General features: G+C 40.7%; 1 protein-coding gene across 3 annotated transcripts in view; it reads left to right on the forward strand.

The window, feature by feature from the left end:
• Nucleotides 1–1,161: 1,161 nt before the first annotated feature.
• The window catches only part of CTNNBL1 (catenin beta like 1), a 199,666-nt gene continuing 179,366 nt past the window's right edge, over nt 1,162–21,461 (forward strand). For 2 of the 3 annotated variants that reach the window (XM_053573669.1, XM_053573671.1), the window contains exon 1: nt 1,162–1,291. In XM_053573669.1, the coding sequence (XP_053429644.1) occupies nt 1,262–1,291 (30 nt within the window). In that variant the 5' untranslated portion in view covers nt 1,162–1,261. The remainder of the gene's footprint in view (nt 1,292–21,461) is intronic. The other variant, XM_053573670.1, reaches the window with a different exon arrangement.

Below are 21,461 nucleotides of genomic sequence, written 5' to 3' on the forward strand. Positions count from 1 at the left end.
TGATCCCGCCCCCCCACAGTACATGGGGCCAGTGCCCTGCCCAATGAGCCACAGGCGCAGCCCCATATACACAATTAAAAAAAAAATTAATCATCACTTACTGGGCACAGTCTATGTGCAAGAAACTGGGCCAGGGCGGCGCCTGTGGCTCAAGGAGTAGGGCACCGGTCCCATATACCGCAGGTGGTGGGTTCAAACCAGGCCAGGCCAAAAACTGCAAAAAAAAAAACACAAACAAACAAACAAAAAAACTGGGCCAGATGCTGCAGGGGAAATATCAGAGAAGGTGCCATTTTAATTTCAATTTTATTTTTGAGACAGAGTCTCTGTCAGCCTGGATAGAGTGCCTTGGTGTCATCATAGCATACAGCAATGTCAAACCCTTGGGTTCAAGCCATCCTCCTGCCTCAGCTTCCCTAGGGGCTGGGACTACAGACGCCTGCCACAACACCCAGCTAGTTTTTCTATTTTTGGTAGAGAGGGGTCTTGCTTTTGTTCAGGCTGGTCTCCCAACTCTAGAGCTCAAGCAATCCACCTGGCTCAGCCTCCCAGAGTGCTAGGATTACAGATGTGAGCCACCATGACCGGCCACACATGCAATTTAAAATTTTCTACTAACCCACATTTAAAAAGTAAAAAGAAATGGGGGAAATTACTTTTATCATATATTTTATTTGATCCAATATATCCAAAATATCATGTTAACATATAATCAATACAAATGTCAGAAATCCAATATGTATTTTTACACTTACGGCACATCTCGATTCAGACCAGCCACATTTCAAATGCTCAGTAGTTAAGTACTGTATAGTATAGTACGGCTAGTAAATATAGTATTGGACAGTGCTCTTCTGAGCCTCCGTTTCTTTATCCGTGAAATGAGGGTAAAGAGGAGAAATCACAGGAAGCTTAGGAGAGCGCAGGTCAAGTACTAGCCCTCCGCCTTGAACATCCGGGCGCGCAATAAAAAGTTGGTAGCTTTGGGGCCTTGCTCCCTCCCCCAAGTCTCCACCCCTTTCCCCGCCCCCTTCAGGATCTGGGCGGAAACAGTACTGTCGCAAATGTAGCGCGCTTTACGGTACCGCTGCCTTTTACCGCAGTGTGGCCAGTTCACTCGTCGAGCACTCTTACCCCATTGGTTCTGCGGCTCTACTCACGGCGCTTTACAGCAGTGTGGCAGGAGCAGCTGCAGAGGCCCCAACAGTCCAGGAGCAAGTGGAGGGAACTAGTGTACCGGTTGTTGGCTGGGCCAGGGACTATGGACGTAGGCGAACTTCTGAGTTATCAGGTATGAGGGGAGAAGGGCTGAAGAACGACCTCCACACCCGGACAAGGGTCACGTGGTCAGAGTCCTTTAATCTCACTCCCAGGCCCTCTCTCTTGTCATGTTATCCGGGGGCCTAGACTCTCGTTTGTCTTCACTTCCCGAGGCCCTCGTGGACTCTTTAAATTGATTCTTTCTCAAGGCTTGACCACTTTTACCTCCTCTCCCCCACCCTGTGGCCTGGTTCCCTTCAACTCCCCTGAAGCCTCAAACTGTTCTGTTTTCGTAACCATCCCCTCTCAGCTCGCTTCTCCCACAACATTGAGGTGGTGGTGACACTGGTTTCTCTTGGATTTGAACCCCATGTTTTCAGTGAATGGCTGTGTGGCTTTTGGACAAGTCGTTCCCTTTCTTTGAGCCTAGTTTTTATATCTACACAATGGAGGGAGGAATAATTGCCTCATAGGGTTATTTGAGGGCAACACCAAATACATGAGAGCTCATTTTAAAGTGTAGAAAGCTGTGCCCATGTCAATTGTGACATTTGGGAGATGTTTGGGATTTTAGCAAGGGATGGGTTCCTAGGAATCTTCCTGTCCTTCTTGCTTAGGGTTCTTATGGGGAAACCGTGGCCCAGAGGGCAGAAAAGACTTGTCTAAAGACAGTCAGAAAGTAAAAGCTGAGATTAGAACTCAAGGTGTTCTGACTGCCACCCCCAAATCCACTGCCCACCCCCGTCTTGTGATTCAATAAGGTCCACCATGTGAGAGGCAGAGCTGCACTGCCTAACATGGTAGCTAATAGCTATATATGGCTGTCAAACGCTTGAAATGTGACTAGTCTGAATTAAGAAGTGGTGTAAGTTTAAAGTCTTCATGAATTTTGAAGACTTAGTATGAAATAAGTAAATTTAAAAATACTGATTACATGGTCGTTCTGATCACATCAGTTACTCTGATTATTGGTCATATTGATTAAATGATCGTATTTTGGATAATAGGTGCAAATAATGTAAAATATCTTAATTTTTATATTGATTACATGTTGAAATATACTACTTAGGATTCACTGGTCTAAAGAAAATGTATTATTCAAATTAGTGTCACCTTTTAAAAACTTTCTAATGTGGCTACTGGAAAATGTAAACTTACATTAAGTGGTCCGTTTGCAACTTTTATTTTTACTGGACAGTACTGCTGTAGAAAATAACATCTGCGTGGGGAATAGGATCTGTTCTTTTGAGTAATGTGGTTGGAGAAGAATTCCGAGGAATGGATATTAAAGGACTCAAGGTTGAGAAGGAGCAGCCATGTGAAGGGGGCACAGTGATCTGGGGACCAGGAAGAGGATTGAGGTAGCTGGAATGGGGCGAGTGAGCAGGAGAACGGTAGGTGATGAAGGCAGAAAAATATAAGCAGATGACAGACTATGTAGGCCTTCCTTCTGGGCCATGATAAAGAGTTTGTATTTTATTTTGAGAGATGCTATAGATAATGTGATTCAGCCCACTCATTTACAGAGGAAAAGTGAACCCCAGTCTGATAGACTTACCTGAGGTTGTAGGCCAAGGTGATGGGCAGAACTGAAATCAGAATCCTGGTCTCCTTATTTTCAGCTCTGTTCATTTCCCACATGTACTTTTCATGTGATTTCCTTTCTGTAAGATCTGTGTCCACTCTTTTGCTTCCTAAAAGATGGTAGAGTCTGGAATCTAGTTCATACTTAGTCAAATGCACCTATCCTTTTGTGGAAAGTCAAAAAGATCAGATAAGTTTCTGGATGCCAAAGCTCTTTGAAAATGGTAAGACTTTATAGACATGAAAGATGCTTTACTTACCTGCAGCATCTCTAGATCTTCATAACAACCATATGTGGAAGATAGTGTTGTGGGGGGTTTTTGTTTGTTTTTGGAGACAGAGGCTCACTCTGTCCTCTGGGTGAGGTGCTGTGGCATCATCATAGCTCATAGCAACCTCAAACACTTGGGCTCAAGAGATCTTCTTGCCTTAGCCAACTAGTAGCTGGGACTACAGGTGTCGGCCACAACATCTGGCTAGTTCTTCTATTTTAGTAGAGATGGGGTCTCACTTTTGCTGGGGTTGGTCTCATCTCCTGAACTCAAGCCATCCACCTGCCTCAGCCTCCCAAAATGCTAGGATTACAGGCATCAGCCGCCACGCCCAGCTGAAGAAGATACTGTTTTTAATCCCTGTTGTGCAAATGAGGAAACTGAGATACAAAAAAGTTTCTATCTTAGGCACCTAGCTAGTAGTGGCTGGACCAGGGTACTCAGGCAGTCTTACTTCTTAGCTGGGGCTCCTAACCACTGTGCTGTAATCTGTCTACAGTATGCTAGAGGTTGAGCCAAAGTGCTTTCAGGCTTTTAACTCTCAACATGCCCTCCAAGGTAGATGACACATCTATTTTGTAGAAAAGGAAACTCAAGCTAGAGAGGTTAAGTTACCTGCCTGAAGTCAAATAGCCAGTAAAGAACAAAGCCAGAACTAAAACCTACTGAACACCTAAATGTAGCTTTCTATTTGTTTTCAGATTTTAAAAAAGTGAAAAATTTGAAGTAGAGTACACATATAGAGGAGTGCATAAATCTTAAGATCCATTGATTATAGTTATTATTTAGAAAGCAGACTCAGCTGAACCACTGAAGTTCATATCTTGGGGACATAAGGGCATGAAGTTGCTGATTTGATTATACTCACCCTTAGAGTTAGATTCAGTTAATCTCCTGTGGTACTTTAGAGTTTGCATTTCTAACCAGATCCCGAGTGATGCCAAAGCAGCTGGTTCAGGGACTATACTTTGTGATCCCCTGATCTAGAACAAGCTACATTCTAAAATTTTCTCCAGCTGAGACATTCTCCTCCCTTCTCGTGGGCATTGGTTTGTGGATTTTTGATCTTAAGTTATACTTTTTCCCTGCCATTCAAGAGATTGAGAGCAAATCACTTAATCTTTCTGGGCCTCAGTTTCCTTATATGCTTAATGAGGGGATTAAGTTAAGACTCTCTCTGAGGTCCCTTCTAGCTTTAAAATTCTGTGGTACTAATTATTTATGCCAAGGGCTCCAGAGATTTTAAGGAATAAAAAAGCTTGATATTGTGGAATGAATTGGGGCTTAAAATCTGGGAGATTTGGGTTTTAATCCTACTTTATCATTACTTATCTGGGTGACTCAGGACAAGTACATCTTTTTTTTTTTAATCACTTGTAAAATTAGGAGACTGGGCCATATGACTTTTGGTTCTTCTCATTCCTAAAATGCAGAGACTAAGGTGAATTCCATTCCTGAAATTCAGAGACTAAGCAAAGAAAAATAACATGCAGTGTGAGGAATTGTTTATTAAAAGTATTTAACACTCTTGGGCGGTGCCTGTGGTTCAAAAGTATTTAACACTCTTAATAAAGAAAAGAAAGAAATGAAGGTTTTCTTTTTGGGTGCTTATTAAATTTTATTTTGGATCCAGGCACCTATAATCCTAGCATTTGGGAGGCTGAAATGAGAAGCTAGGAGTTTAAGACCAGCCTGAGCAACATAGTGAGACCCTGTCTTTACAAAAAAATAGGAAAATTAGCCAGATGTGGTGGTGTGTGCCTGTAGTCCCAGCTACTCAGGATGCGGAGGCAGAAGGCTCACTTGAGCCTAGGAGTTTGATGTTGCAGTGCACTATTAGGACACCGTGGCACTCTAGCTCAGACAAAAGAGGGCAAGCCTGTCTCAAAAAAAAAAAAAAAAAAAAATTTTTTTTTTTTTTTTTCATTTTTTGAGTAACTTGGTGGGAAGATTCCAATTTTCTGCTGAGACTGGTTCTTCTACAAGTAATTGAGTTAGGCACCAAGCACCTCAGTGTATGCCTTATATCCTTGACATGTGTTAACTATTCATTTGAGAAGAGTGGAGAATTACAGTGTGGACAGGAGGTGATGAAAAAAGTCTTCAAGAGGAAACCAGTTATGTTTCCAATATGGAAATTTACATCTTTGATGCCTTCAGGCTTAGACATCTCATCAAGAAGTGTGCCTGGCAGTGCTTTGTCTGAGAAGTTTCTGCTGCATAGGCATGGGCATGAACTCCAGGGCACTCTCATTAATACTAATTCCACAGATGTCTGGAAAAAGTTCTTACCTCTGAAGTTTTGCAATAAAGAATTCACATTTAGTGCAGCTTGTGACATGAGAGGAATTCTCCTTGAGGCAGATTGGGGTTGGGACCCTTGGTTTTGGTGATATTGCAAACTTCCATCCTCTTGGCACCTATCAGGAATAGCATTTCCCTTGGGTTGCAGGGGCTTGGAGGAATCTCTAAACTTGCTTCTCTCCCTCTCTTCTTTCTTTTTTTTTGAAATAAAGTTTTTTTATGATAATAAACTGACACGAACAGTATTAAAGAAAACATTTGAGAAGAGGAAAACTACAACCTTACTCCAATATACATTTTTATATTCTCATAGTCTTTATGTATTTGGTGTGGCTATAATCATTGTGTAGATACTGTGTTGTGGTCTATGTTTTTAATTTAACATAGCCAGAAATATTTTCTATATTATTAAAGATAGCATAGCTTTCATTTTAATGTCTGCTTGCTTTTTTGTGAGGAATAGACCATTTTTCCCTAAAGTATTTTTCTGTAATTTTGGTACTTAGGTCTGGGCTTCTGTTCTTTGAGGTAATATTATAGTGGCATTTTTTTCTTCCTTCCATCTGTTGTTAGTTATTACCATGTGCCATCTCCTGTGTGAAGTATTGAACATATTAAAATTATTAAGAATTCATGATTTGGGGCGATGCCCATAGCTCACTGGGTAGGGTGCCAGCCATATACCCCCAGGCTGGTGGGTTCGAACCTGGCCCAGGCCAGCTAAACAACAATGACAACTGCAACAACAACAAAAAATTCATGATTTAAGGAATGAGACAGGCATTTAAACAACTAACTGTATGAATAAAAGCATGGGAGTATAATGGAAGAAAAGATTGGATGTGCCTGGAGAGGGGATGTGTTGATGGGAATGGATTTGGTTTGGTCATTGAAGAAAAGGGAGATGGAATCCCAGCCTTGATAAATGGAGAGGAATTTCTGTAGATGGGTAAGTAGGCTGGGGACAGTCATTCTTGACTGGGACTATTAAGAGCAAAAATATTTCAGAGTGAAATGTTCAGAGCATTGGGTGAACGGGAGGGGGAATGGCAGGAGAGTATGGGGTCCTCTCAGCTGCAAGTATGTTAAGTAATCCATAGTGCTCATGTGGAGTTAATCCTTATCAGTTTATAGCACTAACTGTAAACTGTGTATTAAATTTTAATTGTTGCAATCTTGATAGTACTAGTTATATTTTTTCCTGTTAGTGTAGTAGGATATATAAAATATTAGTTGAAGGTTGCTTTAATAAGCATTTTTTTCTTGTGTGTTTATCATTTGTATTTCTCATTGTGTTCTTAATGTAGTAGTTGTAGTTGTGTAATTGAGCTTTTCTGTTTTTTTTTGTTTTTGTTTTGTTTTTTGCGGTTTTTGGCTGGGGCTGGGTTTGAACCCACCACCTCTGGCATTTAGGGCTGGCGCCCTACTCCTTTGAGCCACAGGTGCCGCCCTTTTCTGTTTTTTTTTTTTTTTTATGTTGTTGTGTGGATAAGAAACATCACTAAAAGCCTGAATACTGGTGCTCAAATATATCTTACCTCCTCTAGTAGTCACATCTTACCTATAACCTTAAGAATGTGATTCTAATTATGTCATTTTGTAGCATCATGAAGTATGTTCTTTATGCACGAGTTTAGTACTTTTTGAAGTTTTTGTTAGAAGTGTGACTATAAATAATAAAGAGCTATTCTCACTGATATTTCCATTTCAGAGTGTTTTCATTTTGTCTCCTGCCTAATTTTTTTTTTTTTGCCGGGGCTGGGTTTGAACCCACCACCTCCGGCATATGGGACCGGCGCCCTACTCCTTGAGCCACAGGCGCTGCCCCCTAATTTTTTTATTTTTTTATTTTTTGGAGATAGAATCTCACTCTGTTGCCCCAGGATAGAGTGCCCTAGGATAGTGTCCCAGAATAGAATGCTATGGCATCAGCCTAGCTCACATCAGACTCCTGGGTTCAAGTGATCCTCAGCCTCTTCAGTAGCTGGGTGCCCACCACGGTGCATCAGTGGAGACGGGGATCTTGCTCTTGCCCACGCTGATCTTAAACTCCTGAACTCAAGTGATCCTCCTGCCTTAGCCTTCCAGAGTGCTAGGATTACAGATGTGAGGCACCACGACTGGCCTTTGAGTGATTTTTAAAAATTCATTTCCTCCTTTTGCATCTTCTCATCCTCCCTCTTTCCTCTAGCTCATTCTTCTCACACTTACAAAACATATTTATGAGCCTCCTTGCACACATTCTTTATAGACTGTACACTTAAAGGTAGGAACCAGCGCCTAGCAGAGTGTCAGCCATAGTTGATGTCTAATTAAGTGGTGGTTTAGTGATTGAATGAATCAGTACATGCCTTCAACTATGCTGTGGTGTTTCCCCTTTCGGAAAGCCTTTGCTCTGTTACCAACTATTTGTTGGTCTGTATTTCTGCTTTCATGTTAGACTTCAGGGAAATTTGATTCACACCTGTTACTTCAGTTTCTGAATGGTTTTCCTTGTCATCATTTCTTGCCACTCTTGCTACAAAACCTATATTCTTTGTTTTTTTTTTTTTAACTTTTTATTTTGAATTAATTTTAAACTTAGGAAAAATTTACAAAAATTTCATATATTCCTTATCCAGCTTCCCCTAAAGTTAACATCTTACATAACCGTTGCATAATGATCACAACTAGGAGATTAACATTTATATAATATTAGCAACTAAACTATTGGCTTAATTCAAATGTCCCAGTATTTTCAATAATGGTCTTTTTCTGTTCTGGGCTCTTTCATTGCATTTAATTGTCATATTTCCTTATTCCCTCCTTGTCTTTTATTTTTGAAGAGTAATGTAAAATGTCCAACACCTGCATTCTTGAATGTTGACAGAGTTCTTTTGCCAAAAATTTTGTTGGGCCTCATTTCTCTCTATTCTTCACTAGAGTTTGACTCTAACCCTATTCCTCATCTTTTTAGAATAACTTATTCATTCTTTTCCTTTCAGTATCTTTTCATAGAAAGCTCTTAACTCTCTAGTCCTGATTTGTGTTTCTATGTCTGTTGAATATTCTGACTAGGTGTTCTAGTATCGCATAATTCTCTGCTTCCTTCTGTGCCTATCCCCATGGCTAATTTTGCATTTTAGTTAGGGGTGTTGATATTCAGCAGACTTGAAAGAAGCCTTGGAGCTATTTCTCACAGATGAAAGGGCTCAGAGATGAAAGACAAGGTGCTTTCCTCTTGGATCATACAAGCTCATGAGCAGAGGGTTAGTTCCTCTCTTAGGAGTCAAGAAAGTGTTAGGATATGAAAATGATTAACTTGTACCTGGATAGGAAAATGATTGTGTCACATCATTTTGTATAGCTGTAGAGGAACTGGAATTAGGAGCTTATAATGTAAGAGGGGTATACATGGATTTGGAATCCAAGTTCCAAGTGTTGGTGCTGTTATGGCGGCATGAACAAGATGTGGCACAAAGGCTCTGCCAGTGGAGGTTGGGAAAGGCTTCATGGAGGGGGTGCTGCATCTTCAGGAGTCTTTATCATTATTATTATTATTATTGTTTTAATTTCAGCTTGTTTGTTCATTCTTCTTCATTTGAAGTACTCTTTTTTTTTTTTTTTGTTCATTTTCTTCTTCCTCTGGCGATGCTCTTTCCTTGCCTCCACAGTAGCTGGGATTACAGACGCCCACCACAACGTCCAGCTGTTTTTTTTTTTTTTTTGATGTTGTTAGTAGAGACGGGGTCTTACTCTGGCTCACTGCTGCTCATACTGGTCTTGAACCTCGGAGTTCAGACAATCCACCTGCCTCGGCCTCCCACAGGGCTGCGACTACAGGAGTGAGCCACCACGCCCAGCCCAGGAGTCTTTTCTCCATCCCTTTCTGCTCTACCCACCACCACCTAAAGTTTAGACTCTAAGACTTGGTCAAATGAGTAGTGTCCTAGTAGGTCTTTTTATCATTGTGGATCTCATATAGACATGGTGAATGTGGATTTATTTCTTCTATAGGCTAACAGAGAACACTTCTGGAGTCATAAACTTCAGTCCTACCGATTCCAGCTTCCTTGGAGATAGGTCTTATTGAGTTGGCTTCCTCATTTGGGAGGTGAACTTGAGGAAGACAGCCATACCTTTCTGCATTCTCTCATTCAGTGTTAATGTTTAAATTGGGGGATTGAATTTATAAGGTTTAACTTGATAGAGAAGTTTTCCTATATAAAAATGACTATCTTGGAGAATATGGATGGTTCAAAATGGCTTTTCAGCACTATTGGAGAAAGTAATTCAAAGCATATGCCTTTCTGAGTGGTGTTAGGTATCTTTTGATGTTTACTATAGTAGATGAATAGAAACTCTGACTCAGACTGCCTACATTTGAATCCCAGCTCTGCTACTTGCCAGCAGTGTGACCTTGGGTCAGTTAATTACTTTAACCATCAGGTCTTGTCTTTAAAATGAAGATTATATTATAATATCTATCTTTGCTGTACCATCTTTTGAAAAATTTCTACTTTACCATCTTTTGTTAAAATAGGGGATTGAGTGAGACAATGTGGGTAGTGCTAAGTAGTATAGTGCCTGACACATAGTTAGTGCCCAGTAGATGTTAGCTGTTAATTTTCTTTGTTGATATCATTGCAAATAACATGCATGCTCTAAACAAGAAAAAAAAAGGTTTTTCTTGAATTCTACAAGGCTGCTTCAGTAGTCTCAAGGTTATTAATCCTTGGAGATTAAGATTTAGAGTGCTATACAATGAAATGAGAATAGTTTGTCACCTACACTTGCCACAATATAGAAATGTTCTCAGTAGTTGAAGCACAACCGTGTTCTACTGCAGTTAGCAGTCATTGATATCAAGAATTATGCCATCAACACAGTAATTCTTTCTCCTAGATCTCCTCCCACCCCCCAAATCTCTTTACTATTACTAAGCCATCTCATTTTTCTTCTTATTTAGTATCAGGAATCTCATTTACAAATTGCTTTCCCCCCCCACTTAGTGTCCTAAAGGAAGGGGTTGGATGTGGTTTGAGTCTTATATAGCTGTTGAGGAACTGGAATTAGAAGAAGTTGTAGCAGGGATTCTGATACCTCCTCTACCTTCTCCAAGGCCAGCCATTTGGCTCTTTAGTATGATACTTCAGCTAAATACAGGCGTATCTCCAAGGTTCTGAGAGTTCAGTTCCAGATCACCGCTAATAAAGCAGGTCTTATGAATTTTTTGGTTTTCCAGTGCATATAAAATTATGCTTGTACTATGCTGTAGTTTATTAAGTGTGCAATAGTATTATATCTAAAAAATGCACGTATCATAATTAGAAAATACTTTATTGCTAGAAAATGTTAATGGTCATCTGAGCCTTCAGTGAATTGTCCTTATTTTGCCATTGATATTGATGGCTATTGACTGATCAGGGTTGTGGTTGCTGGAGATTGGGGTGGGTGTGGCAATTTTAAAAAATAAGACAGCAATGTAGTTTGCCCCATTGATCGACTCTTCCTTTCACAAAAGATTTCTCTTTTAGCATGTGACACTATTTGATGGCATTTTACCCACAGTAAATTTCTTTCAGAATTGGAATCAGTCCTCTTAAAACCTGCTGGTGCTTTATCAACTTAGTTTATGGAACATCTTAAATCCTTTGCAGTGTTCACAGCACCTATACCAGGAATAGATTCCATCTTAAGAAACCACTTTCTTTGCTCATCTATAAGAAGCAGTTTCTCATCTGTTCAAGTTTTATGATATTGCAGTAATTCAGTCACATCTTCAGGCTTTACTTCTAATTATAGTTATTTTGCTATTTCTACCATTTCTGTAGTTACTTCATCCACCGAAATGTTGAAACCCTCAAAGTCATCCCTGAGGGTTGGATCAATTTCTTCTAACCCCTGTTAATTTTGATATCTTGACCTCCCATGAATCACAAATGTTCTTAATGGTATGAAGAATGGTGAATCCATTCCAGAAGGTTTTTAATTTACATCACCCAGATTCATCAGAGGAATCAGTATTCATGACAGAAATAGCCTTAAGAATGTGTTTCTTAAATACTAAAACTTGAAAGTCAGAATTACTTCTTGATCTATGGGCTGCAGAGTGGATATTGTGTTAACAGCTATGAAAATATCATTAATCTTATGCATCTGCATCAGAGCTCTTGAGTGACCAGGTCGATTTTCAATGAGCAATAGTATTTTGAAAGGAATCTTTTTTTTTTTTTTAGCAGTGGTTCTCAACAGTGGACTTAAAATATTCAGTAAGCCATTCTGTAAACAGATACACTGTCATCTAGGCTTTTTGTTCTATTTATATAGCCCAGGGCAAGTAGATTTAGCATCATTCTTGGGGCCCTAGGATAGGGGAAATGAGCATTGGCTTCAATTTAAAATTACCTGCTGGATTAGCCCCCAACAAGAGTGTCAGCCTGTTCTTTGAAACTTTGAAGCTAGGAATTGACTTCTCTCTAGCTATCAAGATCCTATATGTCATCATTGTTTCATTTACACTGAAAATCTGTTGTTTAATGTAGCCATCTTCATCAGTGATCTTAGTTGGATCTGGATCACTTGCCTCTTGCTGGTTCACTTTTCCCTTTTATGTTATGGAGACGGTTTCTTTCCTTAAACCTCGTGAATCAGCATTGGCTAGTTTCAAACTTGTTTGTGCAGCTTCCAGACTTTTCTCAGCTTGCATAGAATTGAGGAGAGTTAGGGCTTTGCCCTGGATTAGGCTTTGGCTTGAGGGAATGTTGTGGCTGGTTTGATCTTTTATCCAGAGCACCCAGACTTTCTCTATATCAGTAATAGGCTGTTTGACTTGCTTGTTATTTGTATGTTTACTGAAATAGCACTTTCAGTTTGCTTTAAGAACTTTCCTTTGCATTCACAACTTGGCTAACAGCTTGGTGCAAGAGACCTATCTTTTGGCCTAGCTTTCAGTCTGTTGTTGCTTTTGACATGCCTTTCTACTAAAGCTAAATCATTTGTAGCCTCTTGAACACTTAAGAGATCATCGTGAGCTTTTTAACTGGCCATGATGCAATAGTTATGTTTCTCAGGGCATATGGAGGCCCAAAGGAGGGAGAAAGATGGGGGACTGGCCAGTGAATGGAGCAATCAGAACACACACAACATTTATCAATGAAGTTCACTGTTTTACATGGTGTGGTTCGTGATGCCCCCAAACAATTACAATAGTAACATCAAGGACCACTGATCACAGATCACCTTAACAGATATAATAAAAATGGTTGAAACATTGTGACAGTTACCAAAATGTGACATACAGGCATCTAACAGCCTAGGATTCATTTTCAGAATTAAAAAAAATTAAAACAAATCTCTTAATTCAACAGTGAGTGAGAACACTCACTGCTGGGAAAATAGCACTGATAGACTTTTTTGATGAAGGGTTGCTGCGATCCTTCAATTTATAAAAAATGGATATTCTGTGACCAGAATGTCATACAATAAAATGAGTTACGCCTGTGGTTCCAAACCATTTTCCATATAGTTCCAGGAGTGACTGATCTGAAAGCATTAGGACTCCAGTTCCATTGTGGTTTGGTGAATAGAAACTGGATTCTAGTGAAAGATCTAGTGAGACTACCATACTGCATTTCCATCTTTTAACTCATTTTAGATTGTCAGTTTCTAGTAAGCAGATTATCTACTTTGATTCCTTGGACTTCTCTTTAGCTAACTATCCAGCAATGTCTAGAGTCTCTGATTGAACTGAGAAACCAAGCAGAGTATCATGGTGTGTCTCTTTGAATATATCTGACTTTATTCCAAAGGCAAATACAATTGATGATTGAATAGTTTGTTTGGCATTATTCATTATTCATTCTGTTGATACATAAAATTGTGGATTGATTACATTTTTTTATTTGAATCCCTCCTTCCCAAGAGCATCAGAGTGTAGAATTTCTTTTGGGATCTTTGATAGACTTAAACATTAGCAATGTATCTATGCTCTGTTGATGTATAATGTTGGATGCTATTATATTTTGCAGCTTTGGATAAAAGAAAAGTGTTCTAGTTATAATTTGTTGTGTTATCTTTTAGCAGCCTCTCTGAATATTAATGCTTCCAGTGGAACAGCTAATAGCTTAACAGACCGATGAGGGAAACTTTTCAACATCTCAAGGTTATAGAATTATTTACGGAAAAGCTGAAACATGGAGTGGGGCTCTGGCCAGAAGTAAACTCTGTTGGACAGAGGATGGTACTATAGAAATGCCAAAGAATTAACAGAATGCTGAAGCTCAGCAATAAAGGAGGACAAAAAAAAAAAAAAAAAAAAAGACATTACCACTGATTAATGGAGGGTTGTAGCTGAAAGAAACCCATAATGAGGCTCCTTTTTCAAAAAAGTGGTACAGGCTGTATTGAATTGGACTAACTGGTTTACCTGTTGTTGCTGGAAAATGTGCTGTTCCTCATAAACAGATTTTCCAGATAACTGAAGCCTGTGAATGGGGTGAGAATGCTAGAATGAAGAGAAACCTAGAGAGTCTAACCTCCTCTGTTTACACATGGAGAAGCCAGAGCCCAGAGGGAAAGAAATTTGGCTCAGGATCCAACGACTTGCTGCTGAAATAGTTCAGAGTAGTGCTTTGTGTATGACGATGCCGTCTCTTCTTTGACATGTGCAGAAGTTGTAGTTTTTATCATTTTGTAGGGTGATCTCTCTAAAACATGTACATTTACCCTTCTCAGTAGGTCACGCTGTGGTCTCAGGATCATCATTACAAATACACGTTCATTGTGCCCATGTTCTCAGTCACTTGAGACCCTGTATGCTTGTTCTTTCTTGTTTTTTTTTTTTGAGACAGAGTCTCATTATGTCGTCCTCGGTAGAGTGTGGTGGCGTCACCGCTCACAGCAACCTCAAACTCTTGGGTTTGAGTGATTCTCCTACCTCAGCCTCCTAAGCAGCTGGGTCCACAGGTGCCGGCCATAACACCTAGCCATTTCTTTGTTGCAGTTGTCATCATTGTTCGGCAGGGCTGGGCTGGGTTTGAACCTGCCAGCCCGGGTATATGTGGTTGGTGCCCTAGCCCCTGAGCTACAGGTGCTGAGCCCAGTATGCTTGTTCTTGACCTATTTATGTCTCTGTTGAGTTCCTGTCTTGTGCTTGACTCTTGGCTTGCTCTCTCTCATATCTTGTGCTTTGCCCTTACCTCCCAAACACACACACACACCAGTTTCCTGTAGCCTTGGTATGTGCTCTCTAGCTCCCAAATGCTGACTCACCATCATCAAGGACTGTGCGCGGCTGGGACTGGAGGATTACATGGGTCAGACACGATAATCACTAATGCACTGGGGCCTAAGTGTGCCTCATATGGTGTGTCGTGCGCTAGCTAGACTCTTATGACCACACTTTGGCCCCAGTGCATTAGTGATTACCATGTCTGGCCCATCTAATCCTCCTATAAAGGACAGTTTGGGCAAAAACAGACCCACGGGGCTTGCGGATTTTCCAACTCTGCAACTTTGACAGACTGTGAGTTCTCCATCTTGGTGTTGTCTCCCTCTGCCATTGTTTCCTAGTCATTCACCAGGGATTGGTGAAGAAATAGAATGCTGTTTACTGGGTGGCACCTGTGGTTCAGTGGGTAAGGTGCTGGCCCCATATACCAAGGGTGGTGGGTTCAAACCCAGCCCCAGCCAAACTGCAACAAAAAAATAGCAGGGTGTCGTGGTGGGTGCCTATAATCCCAGCTACTCAGAAGGCTGAGGCAAGAGAATCGCCCAAGGATTTGGAGGTTGCTGTGAGCTGTGACACAACGGCACTCTACCGAGTGTTAATAAGTGAGACTGTCTCAAAAAAAAAAAAAAAAAGAATGCTGTTTACTGTTGTTTCTAGGGCATTGTGACATATGTTCACAGAGTGTGAGATAGTCCACATGTGGGGGGAATTAGTAAATTTCATTTGGATTAATGCTCCACATTGAACCCTTTATTCTTTAATCATTCAGGGTATATGTATTAAATGCCTACTAAATGTGAGATGTTATGCTAGACAGTGGAAATAGAATGATACACAAGATGGCCACAGTTCTTGTCTTTATGAAACTATATCCAAGGAAGCAAAACAGGCAATAAACAAGAAAAACAAATACAAAAAAATAAGAATGCTTAAAGAAGCAAATATACAAGATAAACAAAAACAAGATAATTTAAAATAGGGATATGAAGGGGGGAAATGGGCTAACACAGTAGTGGGAGAGCCGTTTTATTTACTTCAGAAGGTTCTAGAAGGCCCCTCTGAGCAGTGACATTTGAGATGAGAAGTAAACGATGAGAAAGATCCAGCCATGTGAAGAGCTGAGGGAATAGCAGGGTAGGTTAGTCCAAGGCAAAAGCCAACACAAAAACCCTGAGGTGAGAACTAACTTGTCATGTTTCAGTCGGTATGGTTAGAGCGTGGTCAATGAAGAGGGGACCGTTGAGATGAGGACAGAGAGGCCACTTATGGGGAGGAGGCAGAACCCTAACATATTTGAACTTTTTCTCAGTACAATGGGAAGCCATTAGATGTTTTAAGCTGGGGAGTAGCAGAACAAACATAAACAACTTGGTTTATGTTTTAAAAGATCACTGCAGATTGTAGAAGAGATTGTAAGGGAGCAATCTGGCCAGCTTAGTTGTTGAGGGGGATAGAATTCACCTTTGTGCTGCAGAGGGCTGCAGCTGAAGCTGTGCTCTCCCTGGGATAATTACTTTCCTACCTAGGTTGTTTTCAGAATCTTTAGTTCTAAACATTTAATCTGTGTTCTGGCTTAATCAAAAAGCAGCTCTCTTTCTGAGCCAGGCTTGGCTCAGAAAATGTGGGCATGATGCCTTTTGTTGAGCACCCTGGCCCAGAGAGAATGAAAAAAGCAGCCCCTGGTGGACCTGAGGACAATGAAACCAACCCCAAGCACCTGGTAACTTGTATGAAGCTTTGGAATCCATAAACTTTATGTGCTTATGCAAAACAGTTGCAGATGGTCTGAGCTGATGATTAAATATCGCTGCTGCTTTGCCCAGATCTTCTGTGCCCTGCTCTCCATGTCTGGTTTGACATTACAGTGGGCAATTCAGGGGCACAACCATTTCTGCTTACTTCTAGGACATCTTTTTCTGTCAGCTTAGGGGAAATTTTCAGTTTCTGTCAGTTGTGTGACTGCAGTTGAGCAATGGTTGTGAATAGCTACTTTTTGTTTTCAAAATTCAAAAACTCCTACAAAAGTTAAAAAGAACTGTCCCTAATGAAAGGGAATAATTGCCTGCTACTGCTGTTGTTGCCAGTTCTCCAGTGGGAGTTCTGCCATCAGACTTGTCAGAGTTGGTTGGCAGGGACTTTTTCTCCTGAGTTAGCACATAGAGATCTGAATGGGCAGAGATAATACAAATTAGCAAAGATACAAGCATTATCTGCAGAGGAACAGATTTCCTTCTGACCAGAAGTGCCATTGGTGGGCACCACCCTAATTTTTGATGCATCTCTTACCACCAAAAGACAGGACTTTTCAGCAAATAAAAAGAATTGCTTAAGCACCACCTGAGCTGGGCACTTTTTACAAGACTTTAAGTTTCCAAGGGCCTCAGGCTGCTTACTCTGCCAATGTAAAGTCACTGGATATTATCTCCTGGCTCCTCACTGGGGATCCTTATACCTCATTCAGCACAATGAACTTGGAGATGGAACTCCTTATTCTTCTCTCTCTCTCTTTTTTTTTTTTTTTTTTTTTTTATTGTTGGGGATTCATTGAGGGTACAATAAGCCAGTTACACTGATTGCAATTGTTAGGTAAAGTCCCTCTTGACTCTCTCTCTTTTTTTTTGCTAAAGATTTCTTCTTTCATTTCCATCAAATTTGCAAGGACACCAAAGACTCAGTGGAGGAAAAGGATGGCATCTGCTTCTGGCTGACATGACTTTGCCAGTGGTCATGTGGGAATTCCATAATGAAGATCGCATGTAATTCCCCATCCTCTTGGAGCCTGTCCCATAATTAGAAGATTAAACATTTTTGTTTAAATTGGTAATTTTTCCCCCCTCCCTTCTCTGGGTACTTAAAACCACCATTAGAGCAGGATGGAGAGTGGTTAACTATCTGACATTGGTCTCCGTGTTCTAGTTGTGATTGTCGGAAGAAGACTTATTTTAATTAAAAATGCAGTTTTCTGCTATGCCTCACCTTGTGTGAGGCAGAGGCACTTCTGACCACGTGAACTTTGTGATTGCTGAGTGTAGTGAGTATAGCTTTTCTTAGGAACATGACACCAAGCCTAATGAGGGGGCGTGCAGCTAGTGAGGTTTGCCTCTGCCTTGATGGCAGATTGGCCCTTCAGTTGACACATTGACTTTGTGTTTATGGGAGAAGGGGGTCACTTGTGAGGATGCTGGGTTCCTGAATTGAAGTGAATGACAAACAGTTTAGAAAGGAGCATGAGCATATTCGTACTTTTAATGAAATAGAAGAATGTATGTTTGTTCCTTCCTATGTCACCCAGCACAAAGAACAAACAAAGGCCATGAACAGTGTTTTTCAGTCTTTTTTATCTCATCTATAGTTAACCTATAGTTAAACTTCTATGGCATACTTAAATTATGTTGATTAAAAAAAAGAGTAAAAAAAGGAATATACTTACTGTACTTTAAACTTTTTTTTGAGACAGAGTCCGTCACCCTCTGTAGAGTGCTATGGCATCATAGCTCATAGTAACCTCCAACTCCTGAGCTCAAGCGAGCCTCTGGTCTCCCAAGTAGCTGGGACTATAGGCACCAGCCACAACGCCTGGCTAGTTTTGTAGAGACAGGGTCTCACTCTTGCTCATGCTGGTCTTGAACTCCAGACCTCCAGCAGTCCACCTGTCTTGGCCTCCCAGAGTGCTAGGATAATAGGTTTGAGCCACCGTGCTGAACTTCTTTTGAAAATAATTCAATCAATGATCTTTAAAAATTTTCACAGCATACCAGTGTGCCATAGCACACAGGTTGAAAATCACTGGCCTAGAGACTACCAGGTATCGAAGCCCACTGAGAGCCAGGCTTTGCACTTCCCTGGGAACCCTGGGAACCCTGGGAAGTCATTGTTCTTATTTCCATTTTGCAGATGAGGAAAGAAGCTCACAGTCATTTAGTAATTTGCCCGAAGACCCCCAGTAAGTAGATAGTGGAATCTTCTTTCTGCAATTGTGCTTCTACGGATGTAGGTAACTTTGAAAGACCCTCGGAGCATAGACTGCAGCAGAATGCTGCCATCATTCTGCTTTGTACTTGCCTCCCTTCTGTTTAACCTGCCACTCTTTATTAGAATTACTTGATTACATGCCTTTCTTCTCATTGGACTGTAAGTTCCTCAAAAGCGGTGACCAGATCAGTGCCTGCTGTAGAGTAAATGCTCAATAAATATCTCTTGACTGAGAAAGGAAAGAATGAAGGATGAATGAATGGAGCAGTGAATCAATGATTAGGTGACTAAATTTGTGTCTCTTCTAGGTATCTTTTTACATTGAGGCTTAGCATCTCAGCTGCTGCCTTTTTCTTGCCTTTTCTTGATGGGAGTAGATTAAGCAGTGTTTGTGAATGACAGTGGCCCTCATCATAAGAAACTTTGGGTTGAGTGAATCTTGCCCTAAATAACAGATGATCTTCATGAAAGCCCAATTCTATCATTGTAGTAACCTGAGAGCTGATTGGCATATCTTTTTTTTTTTTTGTAGAGATAGAGTCTCATTCTATCGCCCTCAGTAGAGTGCTGTGGCATCACACAGCTCATACTAGCAACCTCCGGCTCCTGGGCTTAGGCGATTCTCTTGCCTCAGCCTCCTGAGGAGCTGGGACTACAAGTGCCTGCCACAACACCTGGCTATTTTTTCGTTGCAGTTTGGCTAGGGCTGGGTTTGAACCCACCACCCTTGGTATATGGGGGCTGGTGCCCTACACACTGAGCCACAGGCACCGCCCAGCATATCTTTTAAAGGTGACTATTGTCTCTGACTCTAAAGCAAGAGTTTAATTGATTCATTTATTTGCCAGAGATTTACTGGAAGTCTACCGTAGGCCATAGTTGCTGTTTTCTCTATACCCAGCCTCATAGGTGAAAAATAAGATCACGCAGAACAGCCAGATTAGTTTTTATTTTGTGTTGATTTAATCTGGCATAATCATTTCCATTTGATATTTTTTTCTTTTTTAACATTTTTTGAGTACTCTTTCTGGGTTAGTCACTTCCACATGTTGTCCTACAACACTAGAAAGGCTTTTTGCAAGGATAAAACCAAGGTGATGATTTGTGTCAGGTCACACACTAATATCAATCAACCCAGGTGTCTTGACAACCAGGGTCCATTGTCTTCTCACTACATGGTCATTCCCTATTAATGGGACTAGCTTAGCATTAATTTCTCGTGTGTTTTATGTTTTGTACAAGCCTAGGACAAACCTGGGTTTCCAAAACAGAAAGTTGCTAACGATTGCTAAAGCTGCCAACAATTCACTTGAGTTTAAGGAGCCTCAGGAAACAGATCTATAGTAAGCACAGAAACCCAGTTAAGGCAGGATGATTTCCCAATCACATGGTGGAAGTAAGATGTAGAAAGAGCAAGAGCTTTTGGCTTTGCCTGGCAGTGTTTAAATCCGATCTCCATTATTGTCTAGCTCTTGGGCAATTCCCTAAGCAAGCCACCTGTTCCTTGGTTTTCTCACTTATAGAAATTGGGAGTGTATTACCTACTTAGGAGAGTTGTGTGAAGATGAAAACGATAATGAAATGTTAAATTCCTGGTACTGAGTATGCACACAGTTAATGATAGCTATTATATAGTTTGGATAATCCCTTAGTAAGGAATCTGTAGGAGGAATTCTTCATGGTTTCTCTAAACTCCATCATTCTGTGACCTCAGTGCCTCCAAAGAAGTTCATGGTGGGCTGTGTATCTGACTTTGCCTCTTGAGGCCCATACTGGCTCACCTAGGCAGCTTTATTTAAAAGAGGTGACTGAGTTCCCTTGTGTAGAGAGTTTTTCAGGCAGGGCGTGTTTGTGTTTTTTTGAGGTGTTTATGGGAATTCTCAGGTTTCTAAGTAATTTCAGCCTGAGACAAGTGAGTAGCATTGATGGCAGGCTCCTTTAACACAGGTGTTATAAACAAGATTAAGAGATTGTTGAAAAGGTATCTGTGGTGCTCTGGGGCTAGCTTTCTGAAGTCATTCTAAATCGACAGCTAATGGGTAGTTTTTTTTTTTTTTTCAATAATAAGACATCCTATTTTAAGGGAAGATGGGGGAATGAGAGGAGGAAGATAAATATGAAAACATTATTATTATTATTATTTTTTTTTAGGACACATTGAAATTTGCTTTAATACTTCTTTGGGGGGAAAAAAAACCACACTTGTAGTGAATGAACAAGAAACATTTTTATGCTATTATTTGTATCTACCATGCCATGAATTCATCGGGGAAGAGGTTCCAGCCTCAGGGAGGCACCTTGCCATTTAATGTGACAAAGTGTTGATTGACTTTTGAATTCGTGGGAAATAGGTCCCAGCACCTTGTATCATTGTTACATGGGGTCTATTGGTTATCTTGTGTGCCCCTGCTGTACACATATTATGCCATGAGCTCATGGGGAATAAATAGGTTCTTGCTCCTAAAAACATGGGTTCACTAGTACTCCTGTGTGCTATGTTATATGCTTATTATGCCATGAATTCATAGGGAATGGGTTCCAGGAGCTCAGGCTCCTTTCCATTAGTTCTCACAAAGTGGGCTTCTCTGGGTGGCGCAGGCTGGCGCTTCAGTTGAACCCAGATACCTTTCTCTTTGGCTTCCTTCTTTTTCTGATCATTTTCCTTCACATGTTTCAGGAAGCTATCTCGGCTCTTAGAGTGCTTAATATGCTCAATACGAACATTAATCCTCTTCGCGAGGATCTTGCCCTTAACTTGTTTGTTTACAACAATGCCAACAGCATGCTGGGTAACATTGTAGACTCTTTCAGTTTTGCCATGGTAACATTTGTGTGGCATGCCTTTTTGAACAGTACCC

This window comes from Nycticebus coucang, chromosome 21, assembly GCF_027406575.1.
Source record: "Nycticebus coucang isolate mNycCou1 chromosome 21, mNycCou1.pri, whole genome shotgun sequence".
Lineage (NCBI taxonomy): Eukaryota > Metazoa > Chordata > Mammalia > Primates > Lorisidae > Nycticebus > Nycticebus coucang.